General features: G+C 42.1%; 1 protein-coding gene across 2 annotated transcripts in view; it reads right to left on the bottom strand.

Annotated features, from left to right (window-relative positions):
* The window catches only part of RUFY3 (RUN and FYVE domain containing 3), a 47894-nt gene extending 34098 nt beyond the window's left edge, over nt 1-13796 (bottom strand). For both annotated transcript variants that reach the window (XM_010575497.1, XM_010575498.1), the window contains exon 1: nt 13615-13796. In XM_010575497.1, the coding sequence (XP_010573799.1) occupies nt 13615-13792 (178 nt within the window). In that variant the 5' untranslated portion in view covers nt 13793-13796. The remainder of the gene's footprint in view (nt 1-13614) is intronic.
* Between the last annotated feature and the right edge of the window lie 8126 nt (nt 13797-21922).

Genomic DNA, 21922 nt, shown 5'->3' on the forward strand with positions numbered 1-21922 from the left:
TCTTTAACACACTAACAGCAGAAAGCAAACATGCGCACAGAGTGCAACTCGTACAGCGTGTTCTGGCTGCGAACCTGGTTCAACCAGACAAGCACATTCAGAAAGCCACAGCTATTGGCACTGGAAAGGAAACCTGTATTTTGCACTCAGGCTCAAAATAATAAGGCAAAAGCCAATCATTAGTGGAAATAATAGCTGAAAGATGTTGGTGTGGCACGCACCTTCAGTATCATCACGCAATTGCTCCACCACATCTGTCAAATCCTCCCAAGAGTCTTTGCAAACAGCAAAAAGAAAGGAAAAGAAAGAAAATGTCATGCAAGCCATGATCTAAAGGAAAGCTTTAAAATCAAGGTATAAGAAAAGGATAACTGAAAGGGAGATTTGCATAATACAAGACTTAATTCATAGTGGCAAGAGATTTGCAAGTCAAAAGGGTTTATTAGTCTGCACAAAGCAATACAGAGTCAAATTAAGGTAGGCTTCACTAAAGCTTTAGAAGCTTTGTTTCTTTCTGCATTAAGACAAGCAATACGTTTGTAAAGCACATCCTAAAGAGAAAAGCATTGTTTTGTTTGTAAGATCAAAGTACTACACTTCTGGTATTTATGCAACGTCAGCATTTGCTTCAATTTCCTCCTACCCAGCCCCCAAAAGAACCCCCCCAACAGGGAAATACAGCCACACATGAAAAGCAAGCACATTTCAGGACAAGGACATACTGAAGACATTTTAAATAAGGTTAAGCAGAGCTCTAACTCCGTTACGACCATCACTCCAAACGAAGAAATCTTGCAGAGGTGATCCAGCTGAGCTTGGGCACAGGTCACAGGTTTTATGTCGTCATTCTGACGATGATTCACTAAGGCCTCGATGAGGAAAACACCTCTATCTCCTTGCCAGGAGCCCACAGATGGCTGACAGGCACGGGGAGGAGGTCTGCATTCTGGGAGAGGAGCAGGCAGGACAAGGAAAACTTGTTTCAGCACACCCGCTAATTCCCTGGTTCCAAACCCAGAAAAGAAAGCCAGACGAAGCCCCGGAGGGTCTGAACCCTGCGGGATTTTCAGGTCCCTACTTACATGCCCACTCTCCCCAGGACTAACTTGCAATCGGTGGAACGTCCGACGCACAAGAAAGGCTCTGCTCTGCTCCCCTTTACGGGCCAACCGCACCGAAGTCCTGAGCAAAGTACACACACGCTGCCGGGACCTCCTCCCTCCCACGGAAAAGCTATGGCCAGCCTCCTCCTGCTGTAGGAGCCAGCGCTGGCTAGCAAACAGCATATTCAGTCGCTGTGTTTGAAGGCACACACACACACACAAAAAGTATTAAGTACCAGTACAACTAAGAATTCAACTGATCGCCAAAAGCTTCCTATGCTGAAATACCGCTGACCAACAGTCTTCTCATCCTTTGAAACCGTTTTATTCACGTAGCTGATTTTTAGTGATCAGTTTTCTTCGTAAACCAGAAGCTCCCTTCTTCCCCTACGGCTAAGCATTACTGCAATACTGAGAACGGCAGAAAAACCACCATTCCTTGGGTCCTGCCCACGTACCCAGGTTGAAGTGATCGACTGCTTGCCATTCCGCAGGGATTTCTCCTCTCCTTGTCAGGGGTGAAGAGGGAGGGAGGGACAACAAGCACAATCAGGTTCACCTACCTCCGCTTGCTAGGAGCAACAGGGAGTTTTGCTTGAGAAATTCCCTGCTTGCTACTGCAAGAACGAAGCCCTGGTGATGCTCCCCCCGCCACCAGCTTCCCCCACATGCTACACTTCGGGCTTCTGGTCTTTTATTACAGGTGTCACAGCTTTCTGTAGGTGCAGGAGACTTTTTGTAGCTCGCAGAGTAGTGACTGACCAACATGTCTCTGATGCTTTCCTGGACCCTATTGCACTCTTACCTCGGAGTGCTACGAATTGGACTCTGACTCATGGGTCCCCTTCAGCCCCTTCCTTTTTTTTTTTTTTTTAAGGACTTAAAATGCAGACGGTAGTATGATTGAGAAATTCAGTATTTGTAGAAAATGCTTTGTGTAACAACGCTACATAAACAAGCTAAGACAGCTAGTATTTTCTAGCTGTATTTCTAGCATTTCTGAGAACGAATGAGAACTGCACACGCAATCATTTAACAGCAGTTTTCATCACCTGTAAAGATCAGAACCAGATTCTGATCAACATGGAATCCTTATCTGCACACTGAGATTGAAGCCAGACATTATCACTGAATAGTCTGTTATCTAATGCCAAGGGTTTGGGTTTTTTCCTTAATATAAACAGTGAACAACATCTCATAACCAAAAAATGACTGACAATTTGATTGGCAACAGGGACAGAGAAAATTGTCAGGCTTCCCTTGATCTTTCACATGACATCTCTCACCGATTTTGTCACTTCAAACTCCTCCCTACACATACCACATAGACTCCAATGATTTAAGAGCTCTCTACCCCTCCAAGCCTCTTTCTCTGCTCAACTCCAGATCCAAAAAACACCCAAAACCTCCAGCCTACTATGACAGCTGTTAACAGCAGGTAGTGAGGCTTATACACAGAACAGGTTTTGCTTTCTTATCACTTTGACCTTTTTTTTTTTTTTTTTAAATCAATTTAGGAAATCACTTTACTGTATTAGGTCAGCACAGTGCAAGCAGCCCGGTACCCCACCTCACATACCATCTGGGCTATGTTTCAGAGAAAGGTGCGAGAAACCTCACACAACTGTGCAGGCTCTATCTGGACAATTGCTACCCGCTTGACTGTAAAGCATTAAGGCTGGTGGTGGTTGTTTTTTTAACCCTTAGCAAGCAATTCACGTAAAGCTTACAAACAAACGCCCAGTGGAGTCACAAGTATTTTCCTCTATTATATCCCTACAGGCAATAATCCTATCCTCTTTCTAGCAAGAAATGCCTGAAAGAATTGCATGAATTTATATTGGCACAAAGGTACCATGGGATTTGTACAAGTTTAGAGACAAAAGCACACATTTTATTAGCACTTTCTTTCATATTTCCATTTGCTTTTTCATGCATCTAGCTGCGGTTTGCATATACTTCATTTCTTGGTTTTCATTTTAGAGTTTTCCCCGCATGTTTGGAATTTCCACCAAACAACAGTGGGGGAAAAAAACCTTAAGACACACACATCAAACAAAAAAAATAAATCACAAAAACCTGCAATTTGGTAGTTTCCATGCTCTTTATCATTGTACACCTAGGACAAACTCAATACTCATGATTATTATGGAAAAATATTAAAGCCTGTAACACATGCATACCAAGCGTAAGAAACAGGATGACCAAGGCTTTTAAGTCTTCATAAAATGATTACCTCATTCCAACTGGATTCCCAGGAACATTAGTATTATGGAATTGATTATCCCACTGGAATAAATACAGAAGCAGGTTCTTTACAAAGGAGCTTGAGTACTTATTATCACGAACATATGAGTCATGAAAATCCCATCCGTTATTTTAACTATGAAGTTTTTGAAAGTTACTCTCTTCTCCGCTTCACTGACACAGCAACAGTGTTCTCAACTGGTTTGCCTACAAGAAACAGTCCGGCAGCAGCACGGGATTCAGTTTGGGCTGATTTACCCAGTTTAGCACTGGGGCAAGAAACCTCTGACAGCCTCAGCAAAGGGACTTCAGCTGCTGGGGAGCGGTGCACATTTAGGCACTCTTACTACCAACCACAAAGTCTTTCAAATCCAATGGCAAATAAGGTTTACCAAGGCATTTTACCCTTTGCTAACAATTTAAGACAGAAAACTAAAATACAAAACCATCTTAATGAGTAGGAATACTAATCTATATATATGAAGAAGCAGCTTGTCTGTTACGACTTTGCTCCCACTAGTGAGAACACTTAAAAAGAGGTGGCGATTAGTGAACAGTGCATGATTACATACAGTAAGAAAACAAACAAAAACTTTCCCTCCTAACTTTATCTTCCTGAATTTGCTCATATCTTAATTTTGGCTTACTATTTCTCACAGACAGAGGCAATACCTAACAGTTACATTGAAATTTGTAACAACTTGTGCAGGAGTAAGGGATATTGCCAGTGGATACACTTTCCCATGCAAATTAAAGCTTTTAAAAATAAACCCTGGGAGAACATAACAGCATAAAAATTATTTCATGCTGCTATTAAACAGAATGAGTGCTTCATTATTTTTTTTTTTTAAAGATTGAATTTATTAGCCTAAAATAAGGTTGGGAGTAGAAGCCTTTAAGAATATTCCAAACTACCACCACACTTCTCCAACTCCCCTGCAGCTGTGTGCTGCAATAACAATGCTCCTACACCTCCTGGCAGCCCCCAACACAGTTGTGAAAAGGTTAAAGTCCAAAGGCAACACCGCTAAGCAGTGAGTTGCCACACTGCTATACAGTTCTAAGAAAACATTCTACATGCAAAAGCTGAGTACATGAAGATTGTGGCTTCTCACGCTGTGGGCAGGACAGGGATAAAAACAGCATCCGATTCACATTATGGGGTTTTTGAATAGGTGTCTCATGAGCAGAAACCACCAAAGGTTCCCAAATATACAGCAGAAGTATCCCTGGGATATTTTAAATAAACCTGAACAAACACCGAATGTGTGCCCTTTATGAGAAGTTCGCATAGTCCGGAGCTGCACAAAACCCTACGTATTCCCTTCAAATGCCAATACAGAACGCATTCATAGAGAAATCATCTGCAATGAACATTATCACCTCTAACACAGCATCTTAGCCTATTCCAGGCTACCACCTACAAGTAGACTCCCACGATTTGCAGTAAGCCCAGCAGCAGAACTGCAAGCTCCCCAACACACACAGCTTCCTAGGCCAGCAGTTTTCTGTCTACGCCCTCTTCACTTTTATTAGTAAAATACCTTGTCAGTGCAACTAGGAGGACAGAATGCTCCAAACTTCTTATATAGCTATAGCGCTTTGTCATGTGTAAAGAAAGACGCTCAGAACAAAGCAATGAGTCCACACATCCTCTTTAGAGTTTCCAAGCACGGTATGAGAATCAAGTTCCTCCAAAGACAGACTAAATATGTCAGGAACTTTATTTTTTTTAAAGTACAGAAGTTCTTAACAAATGCATAAGGAGAAGCTGAGATGTCATTAAAATAACAAAAAAAAAACCCCAAACCAAAACCAAAAACCAGAACCAATTTTGGGAAGTGAAAACTGAGCCTGACACAGAAAGTACACGGCCACGGTGAAATGTCACTTATTTTGCTTCGGCTGCTGTGAAAGTCTTGGCACAACTCTGTTAGGTTTTGTACAGACACTTACAGAAAACATTAACTCTGTTGAAGAGTTATAAACAAACAAAACCGCAACAAGACCAGGGTCCCCATGTTCTGTTTACTGATAATGAAAAGGGTTACTTTTTAAGCTTGTCCACAACAGCAGTCAAGATAAATACTAAACACATCAGCAGCTGAACGCCAATACCAGGCAAGACAACTAGACTGCATTCAGTCAACGCACTTGCGTTAAATCCCCTCTGCTCCTGCCTGGTAATTTGCCAAGATTGAAAAAAAGTTCTGAGGAAAGAAGAAAAAACGACTACCCATACATTTAAAATAAGACCTACAAAAGTTCTGACAAGTTAGTTAAGACTGAACAACAAATGCTGGAATCAGGATGATGATCAAGTGAACCGAAGCAAACCAAACCACAACCAAAAATGCCAAGCAAAAAGGGTGGCTTTCTCCCAGCCTGCCTTTTTTTCCCCAACATCTTTCTTTTATCTAAGTCCTAATATTCAAAGCACTCCAGGAACTTCCTTTTTCCTCCAGAATGGGAAGAAAAGACCACTCCACCGTGCCTCGTTACCATGCCTCAGAGTACCAGGAGTTACGGCAGCACTTCTCACGTGCACTCAAAGGCACTTTGAAATTTAACCATAAGTGAAATTCTACAGCGACCATCAGTATAACCGTAACTGATAGCTCCCCGTCAATTATGCGTCATTATGCCCTAGAGAGAAAAAGTACTGCCCGTGTTCTAGAGAGGGATGCTAATGGAAGAAATGCTGACACGTGCTCTTTAGAAGGCTAATTATAGGATTATTTGTCTGATTTGAACTTTTCGTCTGCTGCTGTAACCACTTGCTGGTCTTTTTTGGGCCAAAGCATCCTACAACAGAAGTGAAAGTGAAAAGAGCTTACTGAGAAATAGTGAATATGCATGACGAATTGCATTCACATAATTTTTTTTTCCATTAAAGCTACCACACTCTCCTTCTTTTTATGGACAAATATTACTTTTATCGTTAAATGGAAACCTATAGTCACATCATTATATTTATTTAAATTGCATTATCTCAGTTGTTGTCTTAGAAATGATAAATAATACATTTAATAAGAAATAATTGAAGTGGTCAAGAAAGAAAATTAAGTAGATGCTGTTAATATCATTTGCAAATCAGGTGGATCATGAAGCGTTGACAAAGAAAAAGGACCAGCAAAGAGAGTTTCAGCATCACGCTCAAACACCTTGCAATCCAAAAATCGAGGAAGCGACCAGACAGCCTGCAGCCTAGAACACCAGGAACAATCTATGCAGAACTTTCAAAGTAGCTTAAGAAAAAACATTTTTAAAACCCCACTACATAAAAATCCCATCTCTAAATGTGTATGTATAGAGAGAGAGCCTTGTATAAAGAATTAAAAATCAGTCCATTCATTTCACCCTGCAACTTCTGTCTGGGAAAGCTGTTTTCAAAACAGGAGGGTTGGAGTAATGGATACTAAGAACGCTCAGCACACCCATTCTCCCACGCAAGTCCCGCTGAACCAACGCATGCCCGCCTGCCAGTCCCGGCTATACTGTCAGAGCAGGAGAGCAAAAAGGAGAACAGAGTGCTTCGGTGCTGCTGCCTTGGGGAACCTCCGCTCTCCTCTCTCACCTACAGCTGTACTTTGCCAGCACCCCTGACCTTGCTCCCTGCAGCGAATAGTTAATCTATTTCCTCTGACCACACCACGCACATCAACTCAATCCCCACGCTGCTATCCTGCACCTACCTCCTTTGTTCTCTCAGTTAATGCCGAACTGTTTTGCCTCAAATCACAGCACCAACAGCTTGTGCCTTCCTTATAAACTGTGACAACTGACTGCAGTATTTTTAGGGTAAAACTGTTATGAGATTTTTTTTTTTTAAAGGCCACTGTCATCACTCTTGTTTTAACACGTGCTACTCCTCATGTGGCAGCATCAGGGTCACAGACTGACATGACCGTTTTTCCTACGCCACAGACATTTTGACATAAGTTAAGGCTTGCACTGCGCCAAAAGAAATAGCAGTCACAGATCTGCAACAAACTGGGAGGAGATAAAAAGGAAAAAAAAAAAGTATAGAGGACTCAAGAATTCCAAGCCCAAGCTCCATTACACGTATAGAACAAGTAAATACCAAACGTACATCACGCACATTAATGGTGTAATCCCACCCTAAGTTTTATTCCTGTCTCTGCATGATTACCATCAGGCATTTCTGTATGTTGCAACTGTGTACAGTCACATTGAATGTTTCTCCACAACCAGTCTGTTTCCAGAGGGAAATACATGAGTAACTGCTATGGGAAATTTCTCATTTAGTTTGGCACTTAATAGTTTGCACAGAGAAAAAAAGACAGAAACAACAGAAAAAAACCCAACCCTACATTTTTTTCGCTCCTCATTTTTCACTTCCCCTGAGGGAGATAAGCCTGCCCCCATTTCCCAGATCTGACTTCATTTAGACTGAACAAGCTTAAAAAAGCAAAGAAAACAACTCTCAATTTTAATATCTTAATTACAGCACTGAAAATATTTATAAAACTTCAAAATTTATAACATAAACCAAGATTAGAGTAGCCCTGGCGTAGGTCTCACCCTAGCCTTACAGGGCACTCGCACACTCTTTTTCTCTGAATTGCTTCAAATCAACTGGAGGGCTGGCACATTGTACTAATTATCCTGAGGAGCTTTTTAAAAACTTAGTCTTCCCTCCCCTTTGGTTCAGGGTCAAGTGTCCATCTTCTCTCGGTCATTTCCCTTTATTCACAGCTCATGACAGGATTCAGAATAAATACAGTAAACAGGATGTCTCCTCTGTCCCTGGGAGATGATCATCTTTATCATGTTACTTTTCAGTACATGCTGTCTCGATTACATGACCTAACTGCTATTCAAAAGATTTATGACCATTAACACACTGTAATTCATTTATCTTGCAAATCATTGACTTGACATTTGTTCTATTAAATCTGGTCTCCAACTCCTTCAAACTTTTGACCCGTTCAGGGGTTTCTGCCACCATACATATTTTCAGAGGTACTTTTCTGACAAGAGACTAATCTCAACAGTTCCTGACAACACGTGAAAGGTCCCTGCTACTCTAAGTGCAGTGTTACAGCAGATTTGTTTTGTAACGGGAAAGGCACAATCCATGGAGCAATCTCACCTCCCCCAACAGTTTGCTTGTCCCGTTCCACGTTGCTAGAGAAAACCTAAACCAAAGTAGCAGTTACCAGGGTTTCTTCCTAGGTGTGCTTTGCTCTCCTCAGACCAACGCGGCTCTATACCAGGACCATAGTTCCTCCAGTAGCACAGCCCAGTACGGCAGATGAGCCCTCGTGTCACACGGTTCCCTCATAACTCAACAGCTCTGTAGCTCACCCAACAAAACCAAGGAGATTCTCTCCCCCTCCACGCAAACCTAAGTGCCGAGAAGTTTGCCAATTTGCAAACCAAAAAATATAACTAATAAGGTCATGCTGCTTCCTTAAACTGAAGCGTGCAAAGAAACATGGGAAAATACTTGAACAGAAAATAAAGAGAACAGGTAGAATCTGAAGGATGACTCAATAAAGACTGCAATAGATTAATGGGCAAGAGGTATTTGAGCATTGAGAAGAGCATTTGCTTTTTCTGAAGAGCTATACAACTTCTACTAAGGACATTTTACACAAGCATGTGGCTGAAACTAAAACTTTTAAATAAAACAGAAAAAAAAATCTGACCTTAGCTACCAAAAATGATACTATGGAAAAGATAATTTCATCTTTGCATGTTATAAACATACTACTCTAATTCCCCATTTTAGTACAAATAGAACAGGATTAAAAAAAAAAAGGATACTGTATTCTTGACAGTTGCAAGTAAATCCAGATCATACAGTTATCACATGTATTCCTTCTGTTCTCAATTACGAGATGGTCCGACAAGGATTAAAATTTCCATTGCTCTAACGTGAAGCTCCTCATGATTATTCAAAGCAGAAATTTAACATCCAGTAAAACCGTGCAAGGCCATTTTGCATTTCAGAACTTCTCCCCGAAGTTGAGATCAGTGTACAATCCCATGTACACATGCACTCTTGAACGTGCAACCAAATACAATCGAGGTGTTTTTCACACCTCAGTCCCTACAGATGCCTCAAAGATCATTATACATATTGCAAACAAACAGGAGCTTAATAGCCACTAGTGTCACATTTCATGACACCTGCATAGAACAGTAAAGTTCTGATTACCTAATTAAGAACCACTGTTTGTTTAAAATAATTCTTTTTCTAAGCCAAGTAGATTTACAGTATATAGCAAAATCAGCTTATTTTTATACACACAGAGGTGTTCCAAACAGTTGAAAAAGAAAATTAATTGCTTTTATTGTTAAATTCAGCATCCATGTTACATACTATATTGAATACATACAGTTGAAAGAAACTCAGTAACTATACTAATGCATTTACCCTTCCGCTACATGCTACTTTAAAACGGAATAAAATTTAAGTTTTGCTCAGAGTTATGCTCAGAAACTCCAACTCTGTGGCAGGAATGGAATTACTCCGAATTTACACTGTTTCATCTCAGATCAGAATCTGTTTCCCACAGTATATTGCCTTTGGCTTAAGAAGTAGCAGAATTGGGCTTGGTTTTACTAGAAAACGATACCACCACAGGAGGATGCCTATTGTTTTTAAAACGTCAGTGACTAAGACTGTGATCACCACTGTGCCCTTCCATTCCTAGCTCCCTCCCTGTCCCTCCACCTCCCATCACAAAATTGGCCTCAAGTGGGTTATTCTGGAGAAGGCAAACAGACTCCTGAGGGAAGGGCTGACAGCAGGTCTCGCCTCAGAAATAATAAGCACCAGCTGCAGCTTTTGCCTCTCTGCTTGGGGAGCCCTTGCAGCACCATCAGAAAGCACAGCAATCTGCCTCTAGCTCTCTCTAACATCCCAATTCTAAGATCTGGCACCATTAAAACACTTCTTCTGATGCCTCTGTCTCACTGGAATTAAAACACAGTGTTCCAGTAAGGGATATCAAACCAGAGCAGATAAGAATCACTTGCTTTAGCCTCCTCCTATATGTTTAAACTGTCATTCCTAAGTCATCTGCTTTCAAAAAAATCAACAAAAAAGAGAGATAATAAAACTAACTGCTATTAACAAACTACTTCTATTGGAAAGAAAAAAAAAAATGTGCTGCAGCTTCTTGTTTAGTGCAATTCAGTTTTCTCAGGTATTTTACTTTTTTTGCCCTAGTTTTGGTATAGCTACAAGTAAAATAAAAAAAAAAGCGCCTTTAAAAACAGCAAAGTGGAAACTCACACCATAGCCAATCTTATGAAGAAAAGCTTGAAGGCATAAGGCCTGTAAGACAACCCAGCTGAAAAAGCTGGGAACCCAGAAGAGTTGAAGCTAGGGACCAGCAGTCTCCCACAAAATTTAACAACTAAGTCACTAAAGGGCATTACATGAGAGCAGCCCAGCAGAAGTGCATAGCAGTCAAAATTCTTAAGACTAAAATCTTATTTTCCCATCGCATTTTAAACCAGCCTGTGTGCTGTTCTGTTCTTGACCCTCTGTCTTCTCTTTTTACTTCCTCGCTGCCCAGAACTGCTCCCTTCCTCTTCTTGCTATGGCACCGTGGGCTGGCTTGGCAGTTCTGGGATGCAAGGGTGGGTGCAGATACCGACTATGCAAGCTTAGGAGCACAGTTTCTGTTCATCCTCAGCATGATGGGTGCACGGTGAGGAGGAGGAGGAGGAAGGCAGGATGGCTGCTTGTGGGCTGGGGGCATAGCAGATTACAGAGTGGAGAGACCAGATGCAAAAAAACTCTTGGGAAGCAGCAAGAACTGAGGGACAGCAACTGGAGGCTTCAAATCCTTATTTCAACAAGCTGTCAGATTTGCTACTGCAATAGATTATCTTTTACATGTCTTGATTTGTAAGGAAAAAAAAAAGTAATCTTTTGTTATGCCTTTGGCATAACTCTAGAACCTTCCCCCCCCACCCCTTCTTCATAATCCCTACCCTACCTTTCTACATCAGTTTTACAGAGGCATTACATGACACACCAGCTTCAGCTCCTAGGTCTCCTGCTTTTCCTCTCAGACAAGCACTTGGTGTCCACAAGCCCCGTCATCCTTTCCCCTCAACCCGTGCGTACACTGAGGACACAGCAGCAGTGCTGATGCAGTAACACCAGTCCGAACACTAGGGATAAAGCTGTGTCAGCTTTTCTATTATGAACACTTTTTCCTGACCTGATATCTGTGTTCAAAATACGACTTCAGTCCAAACACTCCCCCCGCAAAACAATCAGTCCTTCTGTCTCCCAACAAGCAACCTTAATTTACAAATGTATATATATCTCCATAAAGGTCATCATGATACAGCTCTCTCTTTTTTTTTAATTCATTTTTGACATATGAATCAAATAATATGGCAATGAAATGAGCAAATACTATTTTCTAACCCTTTCTGGTACTTGCAAGGGAGCAGCTGTAATTACAGCTTTAAAAACAATTCTTTTTCTACTTTTGGGGAAGGGTTAGTCTAGTATTAGCATTTGAATTGTTTACATAAGCAGGCAAGAATGCAATCTGTACACGTAAGGACACATATTCAGCATATTTGAGAAAGGCGACCTAGAAAAGCAACCCTATTACAGACACTGGATTCATCCAAGCCTACCTTCCCCATGAGTTTGCTCAGAGCAAGGCAGCGAACAGAGAGGAAAGAGACACATACAAAAATAAGGATCTAAAGAACTGACTCACAACGTGACTGAAAGGTTTTCCAGGCTATACTATAAGAAGAGCCCTAGATTGCTTGCAAGGTCATTTACTAACTACAACATAACAAGTCAAAAGAGTAGTTAGTATTTATGAGAGAAAGAAAGAGAGAAAATACATAAAAAAATCAATCCACCTACACTAGAATGTACTATTAAAAAAAACAAAACACTGAAGTCCAGAAACATACAAGTAAGACCGAGCAGGGTCTGAATAAGCCTGTGCCACATACAAGAAATATGGGAATTGGAAGTCAACTGAACTCCTGCACCCTTGGCTCACCCTGTACTCACTACTCTGGTTCTGCTTTCCTGAGCCCACAGCACCTCTCTGAAACCCTGGGACACGCTTCACGGGGAGTGTCAGTCTCTGCTTTTGAAACCTCTGTTTAATTTCCCACTGTCTAAGTAAGTATTTGGCAAGCAAATTCAAACCCAAGGGCTGCTACCACTGAATGCAGCTGTCAAATGGAAATTAAATTATCACCTGGGAATTAATTTTAAAGCTCAAATCCTCACCACAATTTAAGTTCCCTCATCTAGCAGGACAACAATATAGTAAGACATTACTGACTTGACAAGCCAGCAGCAAACGGGTCAAGCGAGACTACTTGGTGGAGTCGCACTTCAGTAGTTACTGGAAAAGGGTCAGACATGAAAAGATGGAGCCCCTTTGCTGTAAGACCGAAAGATGCTCAGCATCCAGCAAGGGGCACTCAGAACCTGGCAATGTTGGGGACCCATGGGAGCACTGGCTAGCGCGCAAAATTCCTACAGAAATTCATCGTATCTCCTTCTTCCCCACCTTTTTATTGGTAGACCAATGCGTGGATGCCCTATTGTGTTTTTAGTACTCACAAAGCTTTCAATCCTCATTTCATGTGACCTGATATTAAAACTGTTTTCACCATCAACCCACATCACAAATCCTTTTTCGAGAAAAAAGCAAGGTGCATTACACCTCCACTTTTCAGGCTTCCAAGCCATTATAAAAAACGGCACGCTTAACAGAAGCGAGCTGGAAGACTTGTGATGGTATTATCACCTGACAATAGGCATAACTGCGTAATCACTTGGGGCTTTCCAAAAACTACCCACTGACCATACGCAGACACACATCTGCGTTTTGCCGGTATGCTCCATTTATAAAAGCTGACAGCTGACTAATAGAGCCATAAGCCCTGTTTTAGGAGTAAAATCATGATTAAATGTGTCACTTGAGCACACATTGTGGTTATCTTCCTTCCTGAGAGATACAAACCTGATCTTTCCAGATACGTCTTAAAAAAATACTAACAATTAAGCACAAATCTGTCTCTCTTAAAGGGGTGGATTACCAAAGACACAACAAATTCTAAGGGCAATCTGAAGCACCGATTTGGCTTTCTAGCATGCCGAACGGTGTCCAGGTTCCCCAGGCAGGACAAGAGCCATCTCGTCCCGGAGACGCCCCCTCCCAACTCGTGCAGCGGTTCTAACACTGCGACGGCTGCGGGGATCCCGAGGCAGGGAACCGGACCGTACCTTCGTGGGTCGGCTCGGGGTCGGGTGTCAGCGAGATGTCGTCCAGCTCGCGCAGGCAGAGCCATTCTCCATCCATCGACACTCGGAATTTGCAAAGATAGATGGTCTCCATGGCAGCCTGAGTGATCTTGTCTGTGGTGGGGGTTGGCATGTCGCTTTGAGGCGTCAGAGCAGACATGATGACTCAGCTGGTACAACAACAATGGGGGGAAAAAAATAAGAACTAAAAAGAAAAGCTTTCTGAAGAAGAAAATAAGAAATACCTTGCCACTAAAGGACAGATATGCTCAGGATCGCACAGACTGCTCTGGCCTTTTCATATATAAAGCAAGGTAAAAAACACGGCTCCTTCACGCTCGTCTCTTCCTCCCTCCTCCTTTCCACCAACTGTCGCTGTCTTCAGCTATGCTAGAGGCTATTGATCCTAAGCAACCACAGAAAACCTGGCTTCTGCATCAAAGACAGGAGGGGGGCGGGGGGGGGAAGGTAAAAAAAAATTAAAAAAATAAAAAGCAGAAGAAGGAAAAAGAATGGCTTCCTCTGATGATTACCCAAGCAAAAACAAAGGAAGAACGTAGAGACAGATATCCAGGTCTGCTGAAATCAAACTGCTGGTCTGGTCCCTTTCTTCCCAGATAAGCCAGGACAGCGAGTGCTGATAGGATTGGTTGTGCGCAGTAAGCAGGGTGTTGACCAAAATGGCTGACTAATGAACTGAACTGAAAATTCAGGCTCATGTGATCAGCTGCTCTGAGCGTAGGGCAAGCAATTCCCAGGATGCTTCCTAGATGCTGCTGATGCAGGGACGGCAATTAGGCTCTCATCATCCACAGCACCTTCTCATCAGGCTATGCTAGTCAATTTGTGAGCAAGCATAACGCACCACGCAGATTTCTCATCCGTCTCCCCCGAAATACTACAAAGGAGCGCAGACTAGCAGCGCGAGGAATACAAAGACACATTTGTATTCCTTTCATATGCCTGGATGTCACTACATGAATTACATAAGTACCTCTGTTTTCACAGTAGGCATGCAAGTCGCAGTTTATGTTTTATTTGCTGCGCAACCTTCTCAAAGGGTACTTTTGAGCTAAAATTTCCCACATACCAAAAAATGTTAGAAGGGCTTTATCCTCTCAGAGAAACGACGAGGAAAAACAGATCTGGCTCTAAGCATGTCAGTGATCGAGGATTAAGCTCTTTTAGGAGGGCACGTGCACATAGAAGAACAATGAGGGAGAACACCACAAACACGTACAGCTCCGTGACTGAATCTCACATTTTTAAAACCTCATCTGAACTGGTACTGCTCAGGTGAGGCTGGTGAAGAAGTACTACCACTCTGCAGGCGGAGAAACAGGCTTTCCATCTCTCAAGAATAAGACGACAGCACTGCGTTGCCCTGTCCCTTCCCACACGGCTGAATCTCCTCCGTGTCCCCAACCCACACAGCCCCACCTCTAGGGGACAAGAGGTCCCAGGTCAACAGACACCCTTCTTATTCCCGAGGTCACTATTTAACCAGGGGATGGGACACGGTATCACCACCCACTTCAACTACGATATCAGGCAACAATAAATTAGCTTATCTTACTTTATTCCTGCATGGCTCCAGTATATTTGTGGAGAGCAGATGCGTAGCATCCATCTGAAATGGATGCCCAGTCCCCTCCATGTAAATTCAGAGAAGGCTGACTGTTCACCAGAACAGTATATTGATAGAAACACAGGAATGATTAATGCACGGGACCTTAATTATCTCCATCCTTCTTGTTCCCTAAAGAACTACTCAAAAGGATGTGTGTCTATTTATTAGGGATATGAAATACAAAAACCGATCACTTGATACAGAATTCAGCATGCAAACGCATACAGCTTTTGGAAAAAAAGCACCCATTACGTAAAAAAACTCATAAAGCTGGAAAAAAGGGGCAAGAGCTGTTATTTCTAACAGGCAAGAGGAAGCAGTTGCTTTCAGTGCAAACTTCCTGCTTGGTGCATAATATTTTGACTCAGCAACTCTTTCCCCCCATTAGACTAAAACAAACAAAGAGCCATGCAGTGTATTATTACAGTGATGCAAAGGAGAATTATTTCACAATCGACAACAGTTACTATTGTTCCTTCTCCCTAAGAGAGAATGGGGTTTATAAAGCCTGCTGACAGCATTTTAGCTCATATGATATTTATATATCCTTTCACCAATGACAGCCTCTAGTTTTAGCATTCACATTGCACCACACTCTTAAAACCAGTGAAAGTCACCATATACAAACAGCTCCAGGAGAACAGCTGTTCACTCTTGCTAACTTTTTGAAAGAGACTAAACGAACAGCAAATAATCAAAATAAACCCTTCAGAATCAACAAAGTACCACAAGCTGTTGTGCAAGCTATTATGCAACATACCTAATTATCAGACAGTTTAATTTTTTTGTTTTGAAACAATTAGAAATACAAGCAGCATTAGGTGTAACCCTGCAGCTCCCATTTCACAACACCCATCTTCAACTGAATTCAGCACCAGCAAGCGAGCCACGTACCTGGATCACAGTGGAGGTCTGTTAAAAAATTAAGTAACTGTTCAACTTCAGTTGGTTTTCTGTTATGCCATTTGCTCCTTCTTAACATGAAGAAACAAAGAGGCCAGTCTGCCCCTTCCAGCTCAGTTATATTTTTAGGCTCCTTTATGCAATTGCTGCTGCAAATACTCCACAGGGATGTTTAAAGTACTTGAAAAATTTTTTTCAGCTTTGATTAATTTCAGTTTATTAGTATATTTTGCCCAAAACACTGCTTTGGGCACAATATTCCACCAACAGATTCTGAACAATCAACATCTTAAAAGACAGTGAGCTACCTCACTTCTGTAAAAGTGGACCTTTTACTCCTCTAAGAAACGGAAATAATATCAAGTATGCATATGGTTAGAAACTCTGATGAGTTCTATTTGATTTTTTTAAAAAACAATAATGACAAGTTCAGAACTTATTTTTCAAGCCAATTTGTTTTTTCTTGCAGAGGTTTGATACGGGTATTTGAAGACTTAAGAACTCTTTAACTGTCCAGAGGAGGTTGTAATCTCCAGGTTCCAGCACACGGCCGAATTTACACCTACAGTGTAAAAATAGAGAACTTGCCTTCCCAATAGAGCTTTCAGGATAAGCTAAGCCAAGTAGAAAAACCATAACAAGAACGGGTAATGTCCATATGTCTGTTACAGTATTACGGGAAAATAAAAACTCTACTCAGAAAAGGAAAACAAAAAAAAAAAACCCCCCCCCCCCCCCAAAAAAAAACCCCAAACAAACAGGAATTATCCTCTGACTTACTGACCTGAAAGCCTTTTATCACCACCTGGAAAACACAAGACAAACCCTCCTCTACCCCCATCCTGTGCCTCAAAATTATAAAGCCACGAAGCATCTTATAAAGAAACAAAAGAAAAGTATCAAATACTTGTATCTTCATAAAGCCTTTGATAAAACTACCATGCAACTCAAGGCCAACTGATAAAGCTCCATCAGGGTTGAATGAATGGTCAATGGACAAAAGAAAACCAAGTGTAGGTATAAATGAAGACGACATTATTAACCAAGAGCCGCTTTCTCAAACTCAAACAAATCATGCAGCCTTGACTGGTCTTACAAAACCCTCATATTAGCCACACTTTGGCAAAAGTGGATAGAGGCTTTGGCTAGATTACAGAACAAGGCAGTTTTCTGCAAAAAAGTTTTTGAGATAAAAGAACTAGAAATTGACTGTGTTGGAATTTTAAGACTCACCACGTGAAAGCAAAGCACTTCATCAGCCACTAGTATGTGAAAGCTCAGCTGTACTGCAAGTATTTTTAGTTTCAAAAGCTGAATAAGTTAGAATTAATCTAAGCAATAAAACCCAAACAAATTCCCAACCAACCTTTTGGACTCCAGGGGGCACCTTTGGGTGTACTTTTACTTCCAGTGCCAGCAGGCCGGGCCTGTGAGCAAGCTGAGTTTCCATCATTAGGGGGGGAAACTTTCCTGATCACTGCACAGAGATTGCAAAGCAGCCGTACAGCAAAATGGCAAAGCTGGCAGATGAGATTATTGCTTCAGAGGACTGTGCTGCTTCTGGTTATTTAAAATCACAGGAGACTACAGAACCATAAAAAAAACCCCCAATACTATACAAATGGGAATCACTGCTGAAGGAAACTGTCCGATGGTAACAGCTCAGACGCACCGCCGAGCTCTAAAACAGCTGCTCAGCATGTCAAAGAGAGTACAATGCTAGAGATAACTCCATGCAAACAGGATAAAAATTATGAAGAAACACAAGCCTTTATATCACAGTCTAACACAAGCATGAATCACGAGCAGGTTCTTGCAAGTTCTTCTAAAGCCTGTAACCTGTTTGCAGCTGCTGTATCAGATTAGGCAGCTTGACAGTCTGGTCCAGTAAGGCAGCTCCCACGTTTCTAAGTGAAACAATTCTGATCTTCCTATTTTCTGCCCATGCTCTTGCCCGACACGTGACAACCTCTTACTAGCAAACCTGTGAATGTGATTTTTGCCGTCATGCCCTCTTTCTTTCACTTCAGCTTCAACTCTGCATCAATATGCTGTCCAACTACCCATTAGTCCTCTCAATAGCTGTACCAGTTGTGACAACTAGAAAAACAGCATCAGGGCTACGCCTGGTACAAGAGCCAACGGAGCTGCTATTCCACAAAGCACAGGCTCACACTCTTCCAATAGCCTCTCTCCAGGCAATCTGTTATGTGGAATGTAATCTAAAAAGATAAATTTAGTAACAAAGCATCTACGTTGAAAAGTCTGTTGCTGACTTTTCTGCCAGCACAGATACATGTACATTGCCTCAAATAACAGTGGCACTTTAAACCCTGCATGCTAAAAACACGAGTGGACAAAAGAAAGTTTAACAACCCTAAAACCGGTGACACAATTTCTTAATTCCTGGAATAAGTGATAAACTGTTTTTTGTCTACCTATTGTGAAATACACTGGTATTATTTAAGGATTCAAGTAACTCGCATAATTGAGGGCACAATTAAAAAAGGGGAAGCAAAAGTCTACTTGAAGTGTCATGATACCTGGTAGGTTTTCAGTGGGAGCAAGGAATGGTTTGGGTTGTGTTTTTTTCGGTTGGTTGGGTTTTTTTGGGGGGGGAGTTGGAGGGTTTCTTTGTTTTGGTTTGGGTTTTTTTGTTTGTGGGGGTTTGTTGTTTTTCTGAGACAGCATAATCAAGTTGCTTCTACTGTATTTGAAAAGTATCCTAAGGTTTTGCTGCAGCTTAGCATGTTGAAGTAAATCTTCTTGTTCCTTCTGCCTGTCTGGAACCATCTGTATTAAAAAAGCAGGTGCTGCTGGCATGAAAAGCTTTTACAGTCTCCTTCCCTTAGCAGCTCTCACCTTGACCTGATGTTTGGAATCACCTCATCTCCCTTACCTCGTAAATCAGAAAAAACAGATAAGGTGGAGAAAGATTAGTTGGAGGGAAGAAAAAAAAATACATCCGAGACAAAATCTTGTTTAGAAAATAAAGTTGTAATAGGAACACATTCTTAGGATTTTGTTTTTTCTTACCATATACTCTTCATTTATGTTTGTTGCTGGGCTTCAGGTCACCAGCACTACAGGGCTTGCACCACTGCCCTGGAACACAAGCATCACGCCTCCACCTGGGTGCGACTAACCCTCGGGTTGACTTCTACAGCTGGAAGCAAGAGTTGCATGCAGAACCCCATCAAGTCACTCCTCTCCAGGAAAACCCTAACACAGAGCTATGAAGGCTGTCATTGGTTCACAAACAGCAAACATACTTCTCCAAATTTTCAAATATAAAATTAAACAGCTATACAGTACCCTTCAATCCTGTGGCAAGACCTCTCTCTCGAGAACAGTTTAATGATTGCGTCCTAACAGGAAAAAAACCCCAAAAGTTTAAATAAATCTCAAAAAGATTCTGAAATACTGACTTTTCAGCATATTGGTCCCTACCTCCAGTATAACATGTAAATGCCAATACAGAGTAATTATTTTCATTCCTACTCATGGAAACGACAGCCTTCAGGCACTGAAGGGAGGAATTTGTGATCCAGCAGGAAACACCCTTCACTTAAATCGCTTCTTTCAGTTTACAGCTACATAAAGAGGGATTAGTATTCATAGAGCATAACAGGTTTTTCTAATACATGCACAAGATGCAAAAATAGCCTTCTTCACACTCCTCAGTTTATCTTAACTCTAAAAGCAACTCCAGCACTGAAGAATCAAGGGGAGCAGACATGAACAATCACTTCAAATACTATTGCAGAATAAGGAGAAGCAGATCAAGAATTGTCAATGCTGAGCTGTTATAGGTTATGGCAACCCGAGATCATGACACATGAGAAAAGCCCATGAAACAGGGCTCCACGGGCCACCGACGGGTCTCCCCAGTGATACCAACACAGACATGACAATCTTTATAACCCAGACCACGATTAATGCCGCTGCACCTCAATGCTGCACAGAGTAACGGTTGTTCAGAGGCAATGACACCTGCAAGGCCACATACTCTACAGGTAGCCAGGATTAAGTCTGGAATTTAAGCACACAACATCCTTTCTGCTCCAGACTGAAGTTCTACCCGCTGCTTTGAGGACAACCCCAAAGCAACCAGTGAAGAAGCAAGACTTTGCAGCAGAATCCACTGCTCCTGCTGCTCAATGACGAACAAATAAAAGCTGCTTTTGCGGGCATGAGAACTGAGGGGGAAAAAAACAAACAAAAAAAACAAACCAAAAATGCAACAAAAAAACCCAAGGGATGATGAAAAAAATTGATTTACAGACAGAGTTCGCCCCAGGAGAAACAGAGTCCAAGACACCATGCAAATACGTAATGATTCCTGTTCCCTTCAGACACCGCTATCACTGCATCAGTCAGTTACTGAGCGGGCTTTGCCAGATGGTATTGCACAGGCCGCTATTAGCTCTTAGACTCAAAAAAACACTTTTATATACATTTTATAAGGCTTTTTCACAAAGCGTACATGAATAGCCACTGCAGAGTAAGGCTAACATAGGGGATAAAGCATTGCTCAGCCAATGAGTTTTTACACTAACTCCTTGGGAACAAACACGCTCATCTCAATGCCTCAGTTTCACCACATCTACACAGAAGCCTTCTTACAGCCAGGTTTGAACAGTAAAAGTATGATGGCTAAGATAAAGTATTTTTCTTAAAGGTTTCTTTTCTATCAGAAATAGCTCAATCCCTTGCACGCACATCACAGGACTACAGTGCGTAAAGATTTCCTATTTAGGTTTAAAAAAAAAAAGTAAAAATGAAAGTTTTGACAGGAAGCTATCAGTTTAAACAACAACTCCTCCGGGAGGGAGTTTTGGACTGGGGACAAAAGTTTGCAATCAGACACAGCCCTTCATATAGCTCAAAACAAAGTTAGGTCATTCCACCTGCTCTTGGCATTACAGAAATTGGCTTCTTACCTCACTGCTTAAAACTCTGCTGAGTAACGGCTTAAATAAAGTGCATTAGCTTTAAAAGGAGAAGGGGGGAAAAAAAAAAAAAAGATACCCATCCCAAAATAATCAGCTAATGTGTGAGTGAATGCTCACCTGGGATGTAAACAGAAGGAGACAAAGCAAAGGCAAAAAGCTCGGTCACCCACACCCTGGCCCAAGCCCAGAAGACAAAGCTACAATTTTCAAGATGGATGGATGGAAAAGGCAAGATATCTTGTATATGCACCCATACACATAGTTTTTGTTTTTAAAACACACACAGCAACTACTTCACAGCACTCCAGCTTACCCAAATACACCACAAGGACGTTACAAAGAATCTGAGGAAGCAGAAAACTATTTGCCGCCCCACACGGGAGCGCACACCTCTCCAACGCACTTCAACCTCGTCAAGCGTCCAGCCCGCAGTGCCCTCGCCTTAACTTTGTTCTCTACGCCCAGCACCAGCAGGAAGCCCGAGCGGGTGTTTCCCACCCCCAAACTACACCGCAAGGCCAGCATGGGAGGATTCCGAGGGCGGGACAAGCTCTTCCCAGAGGAAGGGGTCCAGAACGAAGTCTCCGTAGCGTGGGTTTCGATGAGGCGGCGCGTCGGCGCTGCTCGCCAACGCGTTAACGAACCGCCTCCTTCCGGAACGCTCCCTGCCCCTTCTCCGGCCAGCTCACGCGCATGCTGCCAGGAGAGCAGCCAGGCCACCACGACGCCCCTACAAGCCCCCTTCCACTGACGCCCCGCCGGGTGAGGGGGAGTTTTGGGGAGCACACGCCCGTTTCCAGGA

This window comes from Haliaeetus leucocephalus, unplaced genomic scaffold (genome assembly GCF_000737465.1).
Source record: "Haliaeetus leucocephalus isolate CR32 unplaced genomic scaffold, Haliaeetus_leucocephalus-4.0 Scaffold484, whole genome shotgun sequence".
Lineage (NCBI taxonomy): Eukaryota > Metazoa > Chordata > Aves > Accipitriformes > Accipitridae > Haliaeetus > Haliaeetus leucocephalus.